This window comes from Lissotriton helveticus, chromosome 12, assembly GCF_964261635.1.
Source record: "Lissotriton helveticus chromosome 12, aLisHel1.1, whole genome shotgun sequence".
In the NCBI taxonomy this organism is placed as follows: Eukaryota; Metazoa; Chordata; class Amphibia; order Caudata; family Salamandridae; genus Lissotriton; species Lissotriton helveticus.
Window position 1 is genome coordinate 47,498,625 of NC_136073.1, and position 21,754 is coordinate 47,520,378.

The 21,754-nt window shown below is 45.6% G+C and overlaps 1 protein-coding gene across 2 annotated transcripts in view; it reads right to left on the bottom strand.

Annotated features, from left to right (window-relative positions):
• The window catches only part of NEURL4 (neuralized E3 ubiquitin protein ligase 4), a 265,245-nt gene that overhangs the window by 123,709 nt on the left and 119,782 nt on the right, over nucleotides 1-21,754 (bottom strand). For both annotated transcript variants that reach the window (XM_078669741.1, XM_078669742.1), the window contains exons 18-21: nucleotides 14,658-14,873; nucleotides 12,092-12,190; nucleotides 11,677-11,826; nucleotides 10,581-10,763 (exon numbers count right to left, since the gene is read on the bottom strand). In XM_078669741.1, coding sequence (XP_078525867.1) covers nucleotides 10,581-10,763; nucleotides 11,677-11,826; nucleotides 12,092-12,190; nucleotides 14,658-14,873 — 648 coding nt within the window. The remainder of the gene's footprint in view (nucleotides 1-10,580; nucleotides 10,764-11,676; nucleotides 11,827-12,091; nucleotides 12,191-14,657; nucleotides 14,874-21,754) is intronic.

Here is a 21,754-nt window from a genome sequence, read left to right on the forward strand (position 1 = left end):
CCCTGAGCACACACAATGAATCTGATGGCAAGGACTGTATCAGCTGTTTTTAAATTGTGCTGCCAGGCTGGGAAGCGAACTTATTGAAGTCCACGTCTGGAATTATAAGGCAAAATATGATTCAGCCGCCTGCTATCGGAGCAATATTTGGAGATAATTGGACGCCCCTAAATTACAAGCGGCAAAAAAAATATTTCAGGTGATTGTTATCAGGTCCTAGGAATTTTTTTATACATGAAGAGTTAGGCCTGGGATATATTGCAGGCACCTTTGCCCCTTAATACAATGGATTTCTATCTGGCTCAATACGGAGAAAGAGCTTAATAGTGCGATAGTAAGGAACTGTAGAAATCTAGAGGGCAGTCGTGGGATCACATGGTTAAAATATGGAGGGTTAAAATACACGGTCTTGGATCGCAATGAATTGTTCGACACTCCCAAACTGTTTGTTAAAGTGGACCTGAACTTGGCAAAAATAAAGATTTTTGTCCCTCACTAGGGTGAAAAGAGAATAGCATAAATCTTGCGTCCGTGCTCATGCCATATTGAGAACTTCTTTGCTTATTGAATCATATTTAACATTGGCATGGGTGAGAAATATGAATCATCGATATTTAACGAGGTTTAGGCTAAATTTCGTTCACTGCCTGCTAGCTACTCGTAAGGGGTGGCACAAGTTAACATATTTGGTTCATTGCCCATGTGATTCATTCTCTAATTAAGAAACTTTGCATTTTTTGATGCTCTATGGGTTTTATGACAATCTATATCTTAAACATATTGTTTCTTTGTTAAAAGGCATGAATTTTACATAGGTCAGTCAGTCCAGCACTGACCTACTTACAATTCTTGCTAAATTAACTTGTAGATAATAGTGCTGCCTTGTTTTTAAACTGTGCGATTAGGAGATCTACTTGAGTTTGTAAATTTATGTCACCGTTTTGGTTTTTGAACAGTTTTTTATAGCTTTATACAAACTGAAATAAAGAAAGTGATTGACTGATTAATTAGGAGATTCAATAGCCACTGCCTTAAGTACTAACTCCCATTTGGGACCACCAAAGATATCTCTCCAAGGTATCCTATTATTTGTTACATTAATGTAAGATGACTTTAGAAAGTAACTATATGGGGGGGGGGCAAGTTTAGGGACCAATGTGTTAACAATTTCTTACTAGAACCCTAACAATTTCCTATTAGAACCCTAAGATCTCTTTTCGAGTGACGTAACTTCTACACTGGGCTATGCAGCCTAAAGTGTAGAAGAGTGGGAAAAAGACAGCACGGACGTGAAGGATATGCTCTCAAATGTGTATACCACTAAAATGCTGTCCTGACTTTGGAAAGGAGTACCCCTCCCCCCGCTACCCACAGCACAACTCCTTTGTACACAGAAATGGGCAGAAGACCTTGACCATGACTGACCAAGGCAGACAAGATCTTGATCTGGAGAGGTGCAACAAAATCTTCAGTGTCTCTTCAAAACAGGGCCAAATGCCTTTAAAATTATGTTGTGATGGTATATGACCCCCCCCCCCCCCCAGTTCCCTGAAGGCGAACAAAAACAGCCGGAAGCTTGCTGGAGCGGATGTGGTGTGGGAGGTACTGTAGGAAGCTGCCTCTCTATATGTGTATCAAAATGAGGCACACTGCAGGAGTCCAGCCAGCCCTTATTGGTTTACAGTGGCTAAAATGATAACACTAAATGCGTTCTTTTGTGGTACGTACTGCAGGCGAGCAGTTGAGGTTTATCAAAGGGTATTGCTAAGCACTTGTAGTCACAGAGGCAAAAAATGACACACACAAGAATAAATCTGAGACCAATGTAGAAAACTTTATTTTTATATAAATTTTGATACCAAGAACTTCGTAAGCAGGTAAGTACTTTTTAAAATATCAACTTTCACAGGTAGGAAAATTGTTCACTTAAAATGCATCTTTACCCTTAATGCTTTCCTATGGGGTAAAAAGACATAAGGTATAGAAGTACTTGCAGTAGGTTTCCAGGGGTCCCCATCAGAACGTAACGTGGCCAGGGTGTAAGGTCCAACGTACCACCAGCACTTATAGTTTACCTACTCTAGGACATCCGGGTGCAGAGGTGGTGGTCGGGTTGGTAGCCTTATGTGCTATACCTAAAGGGTGGGGGTGCACCTACAAGCAAGCTGAAGATTGGGACTTCGGGACACGTTGGGCGCTCCCAACGGGGGGTTCGGTTCACAAGGCTCTTGGGCGCAAAGCAGTACGGCCGGTTCTCCGGTGCAGAGAGGTTAGGTCGGTTGGGCTAGTGTGTCATAAAACCTTGTGGTTGTCAGTCTCGCCGGTTGAGTGTGCAAAAATCAGGACAGCTGACCTACTCTGAAAGTGGGTCTCTGCAGTGCGGACGCCCCTCGATGGCTGCTCGGTCTCGGGGTCGTTGAAGTCTGCATTGAACTCAAGCAGGCCTTGGTTGCTCCAATGGGTCCTGTACCCCTAGTATGGATGCTGTGCAGCTCCGGTTGGTGCCGGCGTCTTCTCACTCGTGGGGGAGACGGATCAAAATTTCTGCAGCACGGTGGCCTCTTCCGTGGTGGCTGCTGTGTTGGTACGACCAGGTAGCGGCAGCATAATAAACCGGATTCTGCTGTTTTGGTTCCTGCAGTCTGCAGGCTCCTCTACTCCAAGGGAGATTGCTGGCAATTTGCAAAGGGCTGGCAGTCTACCGGGGATCTTGGAAGAGGTTCAGCTGCAGGACAAGTTGGTTTCTTAACGATTGTTGAGACTGGTGGAGTCAGGCAGGTTTTGGTGCCAAAAAGTCCTAAGCAGGTTTTCAGTTCTCATTTTTGTAGCTCCCCTTTGTCCTCTTCTTCTGGGTCTATCGAACCAGATTTCCACGCAACAGGGGTGCCACCTAAATACTCAATTTAGGAGTGATAAGGGGAGTGACAGGTACTAGTCCCAGGGCTACCTACTTTTAGGGTGACTACACCTCTTATATGACCATTTCCTTGGGTAAGTGAGCCTAACACGGACCCAACGAGCCTAATTCGACCAAAAACCAAGATGGTGGAACTCTATTTTTCGTGTTCACATCAGGTAGGTCACCTTAGGGATGGAACTGGCCGGATAGTGAACATGCCTCCTGACTAGCTAATTTTCCTGCCTGTACTGGTGCCAAATGGGCCTCAGGGCAAGGGTTGGCATCTCCCCAGTCTGGGGGGAAGCCAGAGTCGCATAACAAAGGCGAAAGAGGACTTTGAAGCCTCCTGCCTTGGTATGCTGATTATTAGGCATCCTGCTTTGAAGAGGTGAAGACACCTCTTGCCAGAGCAGGCATTTTTTCTGCCCTCAGAGAGCATATTCTCAATTCAGTTCAACTCACAATTGGGTGGGGTGGTTGGGAAAGCGTTGGGGTTGATCTTACTGGTAGATGCCTGTTCTTGTACCAGCACATTGTATTGAGTGCCATTGTCCTAATTGTTTTAGTGTTCATAAAACGTAATAAATTTGTCATATTTTTCTAGAATTATTTTGCATATGGGTTTCTCTTTTCCTCTGTCTTTTTCTTTATATAGCTTCTTTATTTAGTTCTTTCACTATTTGTTTTGTTTGTGATTTGGAATTGTTTGTGTGTATTGTATTTTTAGGTAAATTGCTTCTTGAACCATTGTTAGGACTATACATATTCAGATTCATCTGAGCACAGGCATTACAGGCCCAGGACATGCTACGCCGCCACACCTCATTAGCAAACTTTGTGATGGTCTGTCAAAGACATCTGTTTGCGGAGGTCCCTACACAGCTCAACTCTTATCTTAAGGGGGTGACATTTTCCCTTGTACACTAGTAAACTTTGCTGAAAAAGGTTTAGAAAAGATCAAGGAGTAACAACGGACCCATGTCTGAAGGCATGGAAAGAAAGGAACGGATATCAGAGTTCATATGTAGTGCTTATATGCAGTTCCTCTTGTCACTTCCAGAGTTGAACAACATTGGCGTGGAGCTGCACGACACCAGCTGCCAGCATGGAGGAGCACTGTTTAAAGATGCCGGGCTCAGTCTGATGCATAGGGGATATTCACAAGGTGAGGAATCTGCAGTTAGGGGTATTCATTAGAAATACCAATGTAGAATTCTAAGCATTCTTCACATCCTATGGGCAAAGCACCTTTTATAACGTTTCATCTCCAAATTTAATGCTAGAGCTTCAAGAAGAACTGCTGACTACACAATAAAAAAATTACCATAGCTCAAGAAGAGATGACAAAGAGGAAGCTATTAAGCATCTTTAATCAGAGAAGAAGAGATAGTTCACAGAGACCAGGCAAAGGATGTCTACATGCAAATCCAGCCCATTTATCGACCATCCATTCCTGTATCCTAAATACAAGCAGCATTTGGTTTATTTGCTTAACATCAACAGAGGGTAGAGGTGTACGTGAGTGGAGCTGTCTTGTTGTCGGGTTTAGAATTTGACTGTTCTACTTTCTTTATTGGTCCGGCTAATAATTACTTTTTTCACTGCTTTTATTTTAAGTGTTTTCTTCTTAATGAAAGTTCTTATAATCAAGTTACTCCCATTTAAAAAAAATAGGATACTGTTCTTAAAGCGCCAGACAGAAATTACTATATACCCTTAAACATTCATGTAGTAACAAGTAGGGCTACTGCTAAAATATAAAAATGAATTGTTAAGAGTGGAGGTTTCTGAAAGAGTTCTGTGTAGACAACTTTGCAAAGAGAAACTAAGTAATACTGGAATCTAATAAAATGAAATAAAGAAACTGATGGTAAGGCCTTAGGCCGAGAAGGAATGTTAATACTGCTGCTGTTACAGAAACAAATATGCTACTTACCAGTATGCATCTGTACTTGGCATGTAAGGCTGCTGACATTCATATCTAGTGCATAGATCGCTGCCTAGTGTTGGGTCCGGATGATTGCCCACTGTTGTCCTGGAAGAGTCTTCGAAGTATCACGAGATAGGTGGCTAAGTAAGTAGCATATTCGCTTCGAGGAATGTGGGCTGCTGAATTCATATCTAGTGCATAGAATATATAGCAGTCCCTCCATTAGCGGCAGCCGCCTGTGCCAGCTGCAGCAGTTTGAAAAAGTGTTTTTAGAACAGCCTGCCCTACAGCTGCTTGGAGTGCACATCTACACAGTAGTGTTTTGTAAATGTGTGTGGGGTAGACCATGTGGCTGCTCTACAAATGTCTTCTAAAGGGATATTTCCAAGGAAAGCCATGGAGGCCCACAACTTGCGGGTGAAGTGGGCCCTTGGGGGGATCGTTAAAGTGCGCTTAGCTTTTTGATAGCAAATTTAAATACACTTAACGATCCACCTGGCTATACCTGCTTTGGAAAAGGGGTTGCCTTTGTGTTGTGCGGAAAAGGCAACAAAGAGTTGTGTCGTCTTCCTAAAATCTTTGGTCCTATCAATGTAATACATCAAAGCTCTTTTGACGTCAAGAGTGTGGAGCATTCTTTCTGCCACTGTCTCAGGATTTTGGAAGAACACAGGCAGTTCAATAGTTTGATTGATATGGAACTGCGAAACCACCTTTGGAATACATTTAGGGTTAGTGCGCAGCCCAACCCGGTTGGAGCGAATTTGCATGAATGACTCTTCGACAGTTAGTGCCTGGAGTTCACTAACACGTCGCAGTGACGTAATGGCTATTAGGAAAGACACTTTCCATGTCAAGAACTGAATCTCGCATGAATGTAGAGGCTCAAAAGGTGGACCCATCAGTTGGGTGAGGACCACATTAAGATTCCATTCAGGAGCTGGTGGGGTCCTGGGAGGAATGACTCGTTTGAGTCCCTCTAGAAAGGCTTTAATGGCCGGCACCCTGAAAAGGGAGAGATGCTGCCTGTTTTGGAGATAAGCCGCTATGGCGGATACATGTATTCGAATGGAAGCATATGCTAGATTGCATTTGTAAAGATGTAACAGATAACAAATTATGTTGTGCGTAGATGCGTCAAGCGGGTCTATGTCGTGGTCTACGCAATAAATGACAAACTGCTTCCATTTTGCCGCATAGCATGCTCTTGCCTCCCGTATGATATCCATGCAGTCTGGAGGCAAGTTGAGGTAGCCAAACTCTAAGACCTCAGGAGCCAGATCGCCAGGTTGAGCTGTGGCGGATCTGGGTGCTGAATGTCGCCATGGCTCTGCGTCAAAAGTCTGGGTGTGAGGTGCAGCCTTTGATGCGGTACCACGGAAAGTTCTAGAAACGTGGTGTACCATGGTTGGCGTGCCCACGTTGGAGAAACCAGGATGAGCGTCATCGAGTGTTGCTTTAATTTTCGTGCCACCAGCGGTATTAGAGGTGCTGGGGGAAAAGCGTACGCAAATTTGCCTGACCAGTTCATCCATATCGCATTGCCCTGCGACTGTGGGTGCGGGAACCTGGCGGCAAAGCTTTGGCATTTGGCGTTTTGCCTTGTGGCGAACAGGTCTATCTCTGGATGACCCCACTGCTGGAAGTACGGGTGGAGTACTGATGGATGTATCTCCCACTCGTGCATTTGGTGGCTGTACCTGCTGAGCAGATCCGCCATCTGATTGTCCTTGCCGGGGAGGTGTTCCGCCATGAGGAAGATGTTCCTTTGAATGGCCCACTTCCACATGCTCTGAGCTAGACGAGACAACTGTGGAGAGTGTGTACCTCCCTGCTTCTGAATGTAGTACATGGCCGTCATGTTGTCCGTCCGGATCAACACGACCTTGTTGCACAGATGTACCTTGAATGCCTTCATTGCCATGAAGATTGCCATCAGCTCTAGGTGGTTGATGTGCATCTTCTTTTGCTGCATTGTCTATAGTCCCTGCACTGTGTAGTGGAGTACATGAGCTCCCCAACCATGGAGAGATGCGTCAGTCGTTAGGATGATCTGTGGGACAGGCTCCTGGAACGGTCGGCCCTTGCAAAGGTTGTGTGGATTCCACCAATGCAGAGAGTTGTATGCACGACCGGTCACCAACACTAGGTCTTTTAACTGTCCGTGAGCCTGATTCCACTGACGTGCTAAGCACTCTTGAAGCGGACGCATATGTAGTCTCGCGTGCGGGACTATGAAGATGCAGGAGGCCATCATGCCTATCAACTGCATAAACACTCGTGCTGGGAGCGAGTGTTGCGGCCTGAATTTCTGTATCAGCAATTGAATGCTGTTGATCCTCACTGAATTTGGCTGTGCTGTGGCTGCCAGAGTGTTTATTGTCGCGCCTAGATACTGCCGCACATGGGCGGGCTGAAGGTGTGACTTTGGGTAATTCAGTGAGAATCCCAGATCGTGAAGAAGGTGAATGGTGTGGGACATGTTGGCAGCGCACTGCTGGGCTGACTTCGCTTGGACCAGCCAGTCGTCCAAATAAGGGTAGACGTGAACGTTTTGTCTCCTGAGGTGCGCAGCCACTGTCGCCAGGCACTTTGTGAACACCCTGGGCGCTGTCGTTACTCCGAAAGGGAGGACTCTGAATTGGTAATGCCGATTCTGAATGGTGAATCTGAGGTATTTTCTGTGTGACGGATGTAGCGGAATGTGAAAATATGCATCCTTTAGATCTAATGTTGCGAGGAAATCCCCCTGATTGAGCAACAGAAGAACCTGCTGCAGTGTGAGCATATGAAAGTGTTCCGATAGAATGTAGTGGTTCAGGGGTCTGAGGTCCAGTATGGGTCTGAGGGACCCGTCTTTCTTTGGGATTAAGAAGTACAGGGAGTACACTCCTGTGCCTCTTTGTTCCACTGGTACCAGCTCGATTGCCCCTTTTTGCAGCATGACGAGTACCTCTTGCAGCAATAAGTGCAAATGCTCTGTGGACATAGGACGGTGTTTTGGGGGTATGTTGGGTGGAGTGGATGTCAACTCCAGACAATAACCGTACTGGATAAGCTTTCTGACCCACCTGTCTGTGGTGATCGATTTCCAGAATGGCAGGAACTGTTGGAGTCTCCCCCCGACTGGTATTGTATGGTCGGGGGGCAGTGACAAGGCGTCACTGTTTGTTGGCGGCGGAGGATCGGGAGCGGTTGTTACCACGACCTCTGCCTTTGGCGCTGTTTCCGCGATAGCAACCTCTACTCTGTTTGTTGTATGAGGTTTGTGCGCCACTCTTAGTGTACTGTGTTTGCTGGGACAGCTGGCCTCTGGAAACACCTCTATTACTTGAGCGACGAAAAGAACCACCCCTAAACTGCTGGGACTGGAGAGCCCCCATAGACTTTGCAGTCTCGGTGTCCTTTTTGATTTTTTCCAGGGTGGTGTCCACCTCAGGTCCAAATAAGTGATCAGGGTTAACAGGCTGATTTAGGATGGTGGTTTGTATCTCCGGCTTGAACCCGGAGATTCTGAGCGAGGCCTGACGCCGCAACATCACACTTGTGTTAATGGCCCTGGCCGCGGTGTCTGCTGCGTCCAGTGCACACTTAATAGAAGCATTTGAGATGAGTTTCCCCTCTTGTATGAGCATCTCTGCTGCCTCTTTATATTCATCTGGCAAGTGTTGTAACAGGGTCTCAAGTGTATCGTAATGTGCCCTGTCATATCTGGCCAAGAGTGCCTGAGTGTTTAAAATGAGCCAGATATTGGCTGCTTGAGCGGCCACCCTTTTCCCTGATGCTTCTAGCACTTTAGATTCCTTGTCAGGGGGAGGAGCATCACCAGTAGTTTGTGAGTTTGCCCTCTTCCGGGCATTGGAAACTACTAAAGAGTCCAACGGCAACTGGCCCTTGATGTAGGTAGGGTTCCCAGGCGCCGGCTTGTACTTTTTTTCCAATTCTGGGGTTTATAACCCTGGCCCTTGTGGGTTCTTTAAAAATGTCTGCAGCATGTTATAAGACACCCTTTAGCATAGGCAGAGTCTTTACGGTCTTCTCAGAGGTGGAAAAGGTGTCAAACAAAAAATCCACCTCAATAGGGTCATCATGGAGCTGGACGTCATGATTTTTGGCTGCCCTTTCAATAAGCGCATTAAATGCCACTGAGTCCTCAGTAGGTGATGTTTTGACGTTATACACTTGAGTGTCTGGGGCAGTTTGTGGATCCCCTGTGTCCGCAGCATCTGCCCATGTGTCATGTTGATCTTCAGGATCAGTGTCGGCAGGGTAGTTGTACTCATCATAGTCACCTTCCCCAGCCTCCACCTCTGAGTAAGTGGGCGAGATTGGAGCAGTGTCCTGTCCACGTGGAGCTATTAGTTCAACAAGAACTGGTGAATCCGTGGAATCCTTTTTCTTTAAAGGAATTGTGTAGGACTCCATAGGCTGTGCTGGTGTGATCTTTCGTTTGTAAATCGAAAGTTTACCGGTGTCGGCGTCGATGAATTGTTCCGACTGCTCCTCCAGCAGGGGTTGTCGATGCTTTGTGCCTACAACTGCAGGGATAGGCTTTGGCCCCGTGGACACCTTCATGGACGCCTCGACGACCTTCTTGGGCGCGAACGCCTTCGGCGCCACTTTCGGCGGCAGCGTAAATTGAATAGGCGCTGTCGACTTTTGCGGTTTGGTGGTAGGCTTCGGCGTGGAAGTATCCTTCGGATCGACAGAGGAAGCTTTGTCTTTATTGCGTTTTAATGATTCCGACAACTGCTTCGTGAAGGAGGCGGACGGCTGCGTCGACTCGACAGGTGCCTTCGAGCCACCACCAGATGCGGACTCGATGGTCGTAGTACTTTTGGCCTTGTCCGGCCGACGCACAGGATCGACAACCTTTGTAGCTCCGAGTCCTTTTTTCGTGTCGACGGCCCTCGTCGCCGAAGTCTTCGGGTCGACAACCTTGACAAGTGCTTTTGGTGTCCCAGTCTTCGGCTCAACGCCCTTGAGCGACTTCACTGGGTCGACAACCTTTTTTGGCTTTGTCTGCACCGACAGGTCTGAAGACTTGGAGCCGACCAAGGCGACACGCGCTTTCGGTTTCGACGGCGCCTCTAGCACTTTCGGTTTTGTAGACACCGAAGCTTTGTCTTTCGGTTTCGATTTCACCAATGGTGGCTCTCTAGAAATGTCCGTAGCCGGGCCCGGAGGCGAGACTGTGGAACTCGGTGCAAGATCTTGGGTAAGGCCATGTGGCGATCCCTCGACCTGAGCCGTATATATAGTTTGAATGGGGCATAGCTCCTCGCTTGAGCTATCTTCCGCGGCCCCATAGGCCTGATCGTCGTCTCCTACCTCGTCGACGATTTCTTCTGCATCGAGCATTTCTACGTCTGCGTCGTAGTTGGAGTCGATCTCTGCCGCTGGATTGGAAATCGGCTCTTGATCTTCCTGCTCGTCTGCCTCCTCTCCCTCGGTATCGAAAATGTTCACCGGGTCAGGTGCCGTCTGCTGGGCCCATGCGCACTGTAGTCCAGGGGAGGAGCTACCTATCTCGTGATACTTCGAAGACTCTTCCAGGACAACAATGTGCAATCATCCGGACCCAACACTAGCCGGCGATCTATGCACTAGATATGAATTCAGCAGCCCACATGCCTCGAACATTATGTATTTCAAAAGCAATGCTTAGTCCCCTTCCAAACCTTGACAATGAGGTTTTTCAAGTACCCCACAGTTCCTGCACCATTCCCCATAAAGCTCCAATATGCTTACCTGGAAGAGTTGCTGTCGAGGCAATGGCTGGGCGATGACCACAATGCCCTGGTTGTAGCTTGAGACCCGTGTGGCTGTTTGGTTTCCATTCGAGAGAAGTATGTTCCTACCATGATTCTCCAAGAATTCCATGGTGGTTGTGATTACGGGAGCTGCCACGGCAGTGGGGACCTCATTCTCGCACTATAAATAGAAGCAAATGTTCAGGTCTACTAGTAGCTCATCTGCTACACTTTCCTCAGCTCCAACTAACCACCTTTGCTAACATGGCCTGGTTAACATCTTCTGCATTGTAAAATAGCCAGGGAGACATAATCTAAAAGAAATAGGACTTGCATCACTTAACTCAAAAATATCATGTACCTTAACTAATGGATCTTGCACAAATGGTGCAAAAATAGAGACTGCCATTTCCTAAGAAAAGAAACACCTAGAAGAGACCCCCCTCAATGAAGGAACCATACACTAGACATTCTCTCTGAAGCACGGGTTCAATTTACTGATGTGAAAACCTAGGACACACTAACTTTGCCCCTGTTTAAACCATGTACCACTCAGCATTCAAGCACTGGATTTCCTCAGATAACAAGCTCAACCATACCCCTACATCAGGAAAGGTCACACCTAAATCTCAACCACAAATTACCACACAATCCAATTTGCTCACCAGAAAAGCATCACTTAGGCAGGTGCAATTACCCGGGTAGCCTCACTCACATGTCAGGCTGTAATACCCAAAGGGTGGATGCATCATACAAGCAAAACAGGATAGGATAACAAAGAAATCTTAAGCATCAATATTAAACGGTTACTGAAGAAACATTTATCAATAGAAGAAAATAACATAACACCGCCGCAGCCAGGCTTTGATTAGCTAAAGAGCTCTCGCCAACAAAATGGTGAATTACCACAAGATCACATTACCTTAGAAGACTAAATGAACCAAGAAACATGTGAATTATATGAATGGACACATCAGTACATCAACTGTGAATGTCAAGTCCATTAACAGAGACATCATACATTAACGAACAGCATCAACTCCACTAGAGAACCCATGGCTTTATCAGTTTCCTAAAGTATCTGGCTCACTCACCGCAGAGTGCTCTTCTTCCTCCTCTTCCTCACTGCAAATCTCAGATGTAATGGATGGAGGTTTAGTGCCGTCTGATTCCTCCTGAACGGTGGAGCTGACAATTGAGACTGCTGTCACGCGGCCGTACAAATCAAGCACAACGTACACGTTCTGAGAAAGACCAGATCATCCAATAAGAAACAAGATGTAGCAAAGAAGTAAAACAAAGTGGAGAAAACCAGAGAGAAACCAAAGAAGGGAAGTAGGGCATACAAAGCGTTATTTGGAGGGCACACCAAGTAACAAAAATGACTAGGGTGAGAGTAAGATAAAAAGTTGAGACAGAGGGATCACGGCTGTGAGAGCAAGATAATCAGAGACAGTGGGACAACAAATGAAGGGAAGAAGCTCAGGTTCAATACTGATTGCGGAATACCTTGGCAACACCAGAGGCAGCAGGACCCATATCCTCTCCATCTAGCAGAATATGCATGGAATCATCTGAGCAGCGTTTTACACCGATGCGGTTGCCAATCTGTAAGAATGCAAGAAAGTTAGCCAAAGTAGAAGAATGGATGTTAGCAATAAAAGTGAAGAGAGGAGATGAAATGAGAAGACAAAGATGGAGGAAATGCATCTAGAGAAAATCTCCAGATGCGTGAGCTGCAATTGCAAATAAAAAGATTCATGGAGGAAGCCACACGTAGACTAACAGCCTTTTAATATGAATGAAGGAACGCAATCGGTGTAAGCTTTGTGCTTCTCTCCAGCCTTAAAGCCACTTCTTTATGCTCTTCCGTACTGTGGACAGTGTGGCGAAGCGTAAGACGTGGGCCACAGTCTTCTGTTAGCAATGGTGTGAACATGAAAAGTTTGTGCATAACTGGGCCTTTCCGTTTAGAATTGAACCTGCTTTGTAATGCCTTCCTTTTCTATCTTTTGATTTTAAAGGACAGCACCTAGAAACCTCACTTGTGAGGGACACAAAAAGTTGGTACTCTCCTTTTGGGGAGAACGGCCACTTGCCATGGGCTGAGAGACTTGGAACAGCACCTGACCAGAGATCACTGTGTTTCTGGCACCAGAACTGGTACCAGAAGGTATGAGCTCTATGTGGCTTGACTAAGACCAGTAATTCCATCTTACATACTTGAGCACAACCAATCACAAGCTGTTCCTTTGCTGACAAAAAGGCAGGGTACCCTAGCAGTTTCGAACCTTGGAAACAGAACTTAGGTAGAATCCCTGCGTACTACTTAAAGCAGCAACAAGGAAATCTTTGCATGCTGCAAGTATCTGGATAAGACAAATGGAATATACCTCTTTTTCAAACTAATATAAACACTGTTGTTACAAAATGGCCGTATTTAACAATATATTCTTTCAATCAATACAGCTGTAATTTAACCCCTCTAGCGCGGCGTAGAGTCCGCCGCATTGTGGACGTTTCCGTGCGCGGGCGGGGCCGCGTCGTCCAATGGACATGTGCAGCACTACCATAGGGAGTGCTCACGACGGCCGTTGGCCGACGCACGCATGCAACGGGTTAATAATTACTGATACACAGTCCTGAAACACAGATGCTATAAGCAAGTGTAGCGTTGCAAAAACTGTTGTAAACAAATTACTTTTAATATTTTGAAAAGGTGAAACACTAATAAAATAAAAAGAATGAAAAAGTGAATCAATTTGTAACTGCTGAATTATTATAATTAGGGCTACCGGTTTTATTGCATTTATATTTACATTTCTATTTATCCAGGTTTATTTTTTGGCCATCTTATTGGAATTTTTTCAATATTTATTTTGTGTTTGAATACAAACAGATGTAAAATTATATATTTTCGCATTTATTTTACTGATAAACATGCACTCAGTTTGATGCTTGTAGCGCTTTAGCAAACTAAGCAGCCAAATATAACAAAACACTACACTTGCAGATAAATATTAGCATTATATACAAATATATGTGAATATATGCCTGTAATTAAGGAAATCTCATCCTTTTATGAACACTCATGATGTCTATCTGCTCAGTTATTGGCCCTGCGGTCATGAAGAACAGCATGGAGAGTAGCTCAGAAGAAGCATAATTTTGCAAGGTTTTCCTCTTCTAAAAAGTAAATACAGACATGAAACACATTGTTCTCTGTTTGAATTTATCTGTAAAAATCAGTAAAATCTGATGACTGTGGGAGCCATAATTATACTAAAAGTATTTTTTTTTGTATTCAAATTTAGAGAACCCAAGCAAACGTAGATAGGAAAAAATAAACTCAACAGCTTAATTGTCGACATATTTATGACTGATGTCTTGAGCAGTCTACCTGGATAGCAATCTCTTTTAGAGACAGCACAAGTGAAGAAGAATGGATTTGGCTTTAAGGTAATCATCTTCCCAGAACGTTTAATTGACAATGCATTGTCTATGATCTTCCTCTACTTGAATTTCTTTGGAATGGGTTGGGATTTTTTTCTCTATTAGTGTGCTTCGTTTAAAAACTCTCTCGCTCTCACTCTCTATCCCTCTCACTCACTCTGTTCTTTCTAATTGCCAACTCACCTTATAAGAAGTTCCATGTCTTGGAGCTGAACTGAAAATAGTCTCCCTCATAATTCAGCAACAGGCTTGCTTACACACGTGTCCAGCAATACTCAGCCCTATCCAGGTGGGGCCTCTATTTCTTATGGACTACGAGTCAAATGAGCCTGAATTTCTACAGGCAGACAGACTGCCGCCAATTATATAGCTTAGAACTATCAGATGAAAGACTCTTTCACTTACTCACTAAGCAGTACTTGCAGGTACTGCAACCTTCATTCAATACTGGGTTTATCCACTGTTGCATAGCTGCAATGAATGAGCATGTCATACCCAGCTTTTAAACCAGACTTTGACAAGGAAGCTTGCTAAAGCACCTTACATTTTCCGTCTTCTGAATCTGAAATGCAACTTGGAACACACCAAAAGGACTTACAACAAGTATTAAAAATCCACTCACACTGAGGCGTTCCAAAGAGCAGCCATAGTTCTGCTTCTGAAGTATTCCATTTCTGCGGACCTCAGAGCCAGTCACTAGCCATGTGACCTTGGATCTGAAGTCTAATATGGATGACGGCAGGCCTGTAACAGTATATGGGAGATCAGCGGGGAGAAGGGTAGTTAAGCCGATGTGAAAGCAACCAGACCACTTTCCATCCAGCTCGTCTATCTTCACCTGATGAAGAAGAGCAAAGTGTCACACAAAGGGACAGATACCTGAAGTAATCAACAAAGCAAAAAAACAGAGAAGCATTAGTGGCAAGGACATACACACAAGATGTAAGTAGGAAGAAAACCAACAGGAAGACACAGAGGAGTCCATATTGTCCTTACGGAGCTACAGTATCTACAATTGCAGGGAGCCGCATAAGAAAGTACACAGGAAGAAACCAACAAAGTATTTAATGGGATACAGAGCACATGTTTATAAAGGTGTGGCACACGCTGAGGGATACAGAAAAAGCCAATTGCAACAAAACCTGGAAGACCCAACCAATCACCCAATGTGAAGCTATAGCCCTTATCAGGTGAAGGCAATAGAATTAAAAACACATTCCTTCCTGCCCTCTCGGTTTGAAACCCCTGGAAAATTGGGTGGATCTACGGCTATATCTAAACAATCAAAGGAGGTAAAACCGTGGCGAGCTTAATCGAGTTCAACACCGAAAGGAACCATACTCCAGCATTGGATCTTTCATAGATTAACATGCTTCAATCCTTCTCAGTTGTTGAGTTGGGAGTCCTAGAGTTCCACTTTATTAGCAATATTGTCAAATTTCCTTATTATTTCTAAAAGGAGAAATGACACAAACTGCAGCCAAAGAGGTGAAGGCACACTGATCACCAATTCCCTAGAGGCGAAGGTAGGAAACTGGACTTTTGTTGCAGTTATCCTCCTACTTTTGTCAATTTTTTTGCTGCTAGATGCAGATTTTCGACTCCAACAGTGCACTGAGGCCTGCTAACCAGATCTCAGTGCCAGTGCTCTTTCCCCAAAACAAGGCGTTGTCTAATTGTGCTACAATTGGCTAAGGACTTTAGCACCCCTGTAAGCCCCAAGTAAATGGTAGCCCAGGTACCAAGAGCACGAGGGCTAACGAGGATCCTAAATGGCTGCACCATATCTTATGCCACCCTAAGGTACCCACACACAGACTGCCATTGCAGGCTGCATTACATGGTGCAAACCATGAATGAAAAAATAACATGGCACACTGCTGTGTGTCATGCCAAAGTCACTACATCTAATATTTGAAAGTCACCCCTACTGCAGGCCTTTGACCCCTAAGGCAGTGTGCATTATATTTTATGTGGGGACATATCTGCATGAGCAGATATGCCCCTGTGATGTCTAGTTCTATTACTGAATATTGCACATGAGCAGGGAAGCCATATTAAGGTATGTGCTAAACACAGGTCAAAATGAGTTCCTCAGCTACATAATGGCTTCACTGAAACATATGGTGTGTAAACCCACACTGATTTCAGTGATGGATTTATTAATACATGCACCCAGAGGGTACCTTAGAGGTACCACCTAAAACCTATCAGTTCTCTTGTGTGCTGGTTGACTAGTCCAGTCCAACATGCCACCACAGGTGAGTTTATGACCCCACCCCTCCCTGGGTGAGAGTTCACACACAGAAAGTCAGGAGCAATGTCTGCTCTGGAGGGAGGTATTTTACTTCCTCCTCCAGGAAAGCTGGTCATTTAGCATTCCAAGGCAAGAGCTTAAAATACCCCACCGCCTTTGGTATGGGAACCTGGCTTCCCTCAGAGATAAGTGTGATGCCAACCCACAACCATCATCCACCAATCCCGACCAGGGCCCATTTGGCACCAGGACAGGCAGGAAAATTAGAGGTCAGAGAGTTGTGTATATATATAGCTAGTTCCAACCCTAAGGTGAACAACCTGATGTGGATAAGAAATGTAAAATCTTGGTGATGGCAGAATTAGGAACTCTAGGACAGGGTTATGCACACTTCCCACAGGAAGTCGTCAGATCGGAGGTGTAGTGACCCCAGGGGTAAGTAGCCTATTGGATAGTACCCTACACTCCCCTAACACTCGTAAATCTAGCAATAAGGGGAGCCCCTGGCGTCAAGAAATCAGATTCCTGCAGAGTTAAGAAGAACAACATAGAAGAGCCGCGAGAAAAAAGTGCTGTGGAGAAGCAACTGACTTGATACCAACCCTGCCGGCCTGTTTGCTGTTCCTGCGAGACTGCACTAAAATAGTCTTGCCCTGCAGCTGCTGTGCCTCCAAAAGCCTAAGAGGACTGCCTGCCTTCAAAAAAGACCCAGGCACAACCATGGAGTAGCGCAGCTGCTTCCCTACTTCCTGCAGGCACTCCAAAAGAACTGTGAAGACTCTGGACCCTGACACCAGAAAGCACCACTGCACCCTTGTCCGCTAGCCCGAGTTGAAGTGGGCCAACAGTGCCAGCATTTTCACCCGACACTCCAGAGACAAAGCCCACTGTGGGTTTGCCCCACAGTTACTCACTGATGCTGTCTGCATCATTTTTGTGCAGGTCCCCTTTACCGCGAGTGTCTCCGGTGATGGAATCCAGACGCCTCAAAACACATCTGCCCCCGGCCGCCCTAGCCCGAGAAGAAGAGGACCAGAGGTGTGCCCACATCCCCGAGTATCGTCAGAACTGAGCCCCTTTGTGGGTTCAGATTGACTGGTCTCCCAGTCCCAGCCTCTTTGCAACCGGACAATTCCAATTAAAGTGAATGGGATACCGACACCGTGACACAACTCTGCACCGAACGCCTCAGAGCATCCTGAGGAGACTTGTTGGTGTGGCCTTGGACCTTTCCCCATACTCATCTTAAGTCCAGAAGATTGGTCTTGTTAAGTCACTGTGAATTGGCTGAATGCACTACGTTTTTCCCCCATAGAATAACATTGGGCACCCGACAATGAAAAGCACCTCTGCACCCGGCCGCCCCAGTACCACCCAAGGTGACATATTTGAGCTGCCTTGGACCTTGTCCCATACTCACCTTAAGACCAGAAGATTGGTCCCCTAAGTCGTTAAGTGCCTGAATGGAGTACGTTTTTCCCCATAGGATAACATTACTGCCTCCAAAAATAGCACTTTTCAAAACTGTAAAATGTCAAACATAACTCGAAAAGGACTTCCATGATTTCGATGATCTTGGTATCCAAATTCATATAAAAGTATTTTTTATAAATTGGTGTTAGATTTCTTTATTGTGTGTCTCACTTATTGCCTTTGTGTGTGCAATAAATGCTTAGCACTACCCTCATTCCGCCCTGATGTGTGCAGCATAGCTTACTAAATATGCCACCGGATGGAGGGGATCAGTTTTAAAACACATAAAATCCGACATGGACATTGCCCGATTCCTCAGGATTCTGCAATAGTGTGGCAAAATCCTTTTTTCAGAGTCCAAGAGGCAGATGTGTGCCATTATTTAGGGGAAGATTCCAACTGCAAGAGTTTCCATCAAAGCAGCCTTAACAGATACCTTTATTGAGCCAAGCATTCTACCCATCCCAGCAGCAACAATCAGTGTCTTCAGCTCCTACGGCAAGCAACAGCCACATAAGAGGCCCAAATCAGACCAAGCAGGACGCCACACACAGGTAGTATCACCTACCACATTTTGTGTTCATCATTGCGACGCCATAAGAGTGACTGATATGCCCAAACAGGATCCTGGCCTCACTGTGCCCTGCGAAGAGGCCCAAATAGGCAGACATCAATCTGGGGTTACTTGTGTTCTGGTTCAGAAGCGATCTATTGTGGTCGTTTGGTTTAGACTGTACCTTTTGGAGAAGGACCAGGGCTGATTTGCATATGTCTGGGTCCTATCTGAGGTGGCATGATGGACACAAAATGGTGGAATGGGATGCGGCCGGAGTAACTACCAAAAACTGAGATTAATTCAACCATTTCACCCATCACATTTTGGTGTTCTTCAAGGCTGCTGGCACCAGTCACTCCCAAGAGTTTGCATCCAGACCGATAGAAGACGAATTGTATTGTATTGTATTGTAACTGTGTTTTGTATCGCGCCAACTCACCGACAGGTCTCAAAGCGCTACTGACCAAGTACAGCAACAAGATGGAATAAAAGTACGGGGGTGTCTGATCTAATAGCCGATTATTGGAATGGAGAAACATCCCTGAAGAGTAAAGTTTTCAGGGATTTCCTAAAGTGAAGGAGGTTAGGTTCTCTGCGAAGCGCCTCCGGTAACTTATTCCAGATGGTTGGTGCCTGAACTGAAAAGGATCTGCCTCCTTTAGTTGTTAACTTGAAGCGTGGACAAGATAACAGAAAAGATCCGGACGATCGCAGGGCGCGCTTTGGTTCGTATAACTTGAGCCTTTCTTTTACATAGGCTGGCGCGTGTCCGTGGACAGCTTTGTGACAGATACACATACTCTTAAATTCAACTCTCTGCGCTATAGGCAGCCAGTGTAGCCTATAGAGCAGAGGGGAGGCGTGAGACCTCCTCGGCAATCCGAAGATCAAGCGTGCTGCATCATTCAGGATAACCTGAAGACGGTTGATGGAGCTCTTTGGGAGGCCGAGGTACAAAGCATTGCCATAGTCTATTCTAGACACTATGGTGGCTGATACAATGGTTCGCAGCATATTTCTCGAGAGCAAGGGGGCGAGTTTACGTAGTTGTCTGATCAGGTTGGTACAGGAGCCAACTACGGTGGATACTTGGTTGACCATCGAGAGTTCCTGGTCAATTTTCATGCCAAGGCTCTTAACACTGGAGCAGGGCTTTGGGGTAGGTCCTAACTCTGGTGGCCAAAACAAATCATTCCAGGGGGAAGTAGAGGTGGAAACTACAAGCACTTCCGTCTTGTCTGGATTGATTTTCAGCAAATTGGACGACATCCAATTCACTGTAAATCGTAGAATGTCTTGGGCCAGGGACTGAGCCGATGGAGTATTGTCGATACTCAGCAACAGCTGAGTGTCGTCAGCGTAATTGAAGACTTTGCAATTCATGTTTGCCAGGGACTCAACCAATGGTTGTAGGTACATGTTAAATAAAAGCGGAGAGAGTGCCGATCCCTGCGGGACTCCACAGGCCAGCATGCCCACATCTGAGACCTGGTCTGCCAACTGAATCCTCTGCGTCCTTCCTGTCAGAAAAGCTGTTAGCCATTTAAGGGCTTGCTCTCCTATCCCACATCTAGCCAGTCTGTCCAGGAGCAATGCATGGCTGACGGTATCAAACGCCGCTGAGAGATCTAGTAAAATCAGGGCGCTTGGCCTTTTACCGTCAGCCATGCATCTTAGCTCATCTAGTACCGACAGCATTACCAGTTCTGTGCTATGGTGGGCACGAGAATCTCTACTTATCATCATCAATGGGCCGATATAACATCAGACAGGTGGGTTTTTGACCTTCTCTATACACTCAAATGTGTACAAAAGCCTCCACCTAGCCAAAGTCGCAAAACCTCCCATAAAGATTTTTCTACGATTTCCAAGGGGATGTTCGATACCATCCCTAATACCAACAAAATACAGGCTTTTATTGCATGTTTTTTATTATGCGGAACAAGGATGAGACTGTTGACTCATTTTGGACCTCTGGAAAATAAAGACCAAGAGGTGCTTCAACTGCTCCAAGATGGGGAGTACATAACATTGCTAGATTTAAAGGAACCAAGTTCATATCTCAAACCGTCCCTAGCATTGGAAATAACTGTGGTTCAAAACAGGTGTGAGCCACTATCAGCTCACGGTGTTACAAATCGGTCTCTAGATGGCACCAAGGGTAAATAGAGTGTATGGCCCCTTTAGCAGCACTTCTCAGGGGTAAAAGGGCACCAAATATTTCCTTACTGGGGTGACTGGCAGGTCAAAGGCAAGTTGTCACAAACTGCAAAGTCATACATATCAATGAATATCTGATTCTATTCAAAGCTCTGGATCTCAAGCCCAAAATGACTAAGTCTCATTTGACACCGACCAAACGCATTCCGTTCCGAGAAACCATTCTGGATACAGTTTGGGGGAAAGAGTTCTCATCACAGGAAAGAACTATGAAGTTGCAAACCCTAGCTTCACAGATAAAAGGACTAAAAGTGATGCCAGATCGTGCATTTAAACCCCTTTTAAGGGTGATGTATTAATTCATTCATTCTAATGATTCCCCACTGCAGACTGAAGATCTGCTCCCACGCACAACAAAGGGCACACTCTCGTTCAAGTTTTATCTACAGTTTCGATCAGCACGTCCCCCCCGAATCCTGTCCTATGGCCTGATCATTATTTAATAAAAAATGTTATCCCCCCAGTCACCACTACCTCTTCAAGACCGTTGGAAGGCTCTAGAGGGACTGCATGGGCATTTCACCGGGTGTCCTCTGAAATGTTGGTATCTGCACTCTCCTCACACCCTTGTCAACTGTCTGGTAGTTTAGAGGAGGATCTGGATTTGCTACATAGGTGGCTCGTTGACAGATTTGAGGAGCTAGCTCCCATGGTAATTCCCAGAAAAACCAGCAGACGCGCTTCTGCCCCGTGGTTCACTCCCTTTCTCGGTGAGTTGCGTAGAGAGTGTAAAAAAGCCGAAAGGGCTGGGCGTCGCCTGTACGATCCCAGTGACAAACATAAATATAGGGAATCAACTAGGCTCTATCACCGCCATATTATGGCTGGGGAAAAAATCATATTTCGACAAAAGAATAGAGGATGCGGCGAATATGAGTAAAGAAATATTCCGCATTGTAAAAGATTTCATTTCCCCACCTCGATTTTGCCATCTCACTCCCATACTGATGCCTGGGTTTGTCAACTTGCACTCTTTTTTGCCATAAAAATTAAAGCTATTCAAGACACTTTTCCCTCCCCTAGTTTAGTATCTGCACCTGAGATCAGGCTTTCTCGGTTTCCATCCTTGGTAGTGGAAGGCCCCTCTCTCTCTCTGAGTTTCCATCTCGGTCTCTCCCTGCCTCACTTGACCTTTTTACCCAGCTTAAGTCCGGCTCTCTGCAGGATCCCTGCCCCGCAAAATGTCTTGGAAGAGTAGCCCCTGCCATAAACT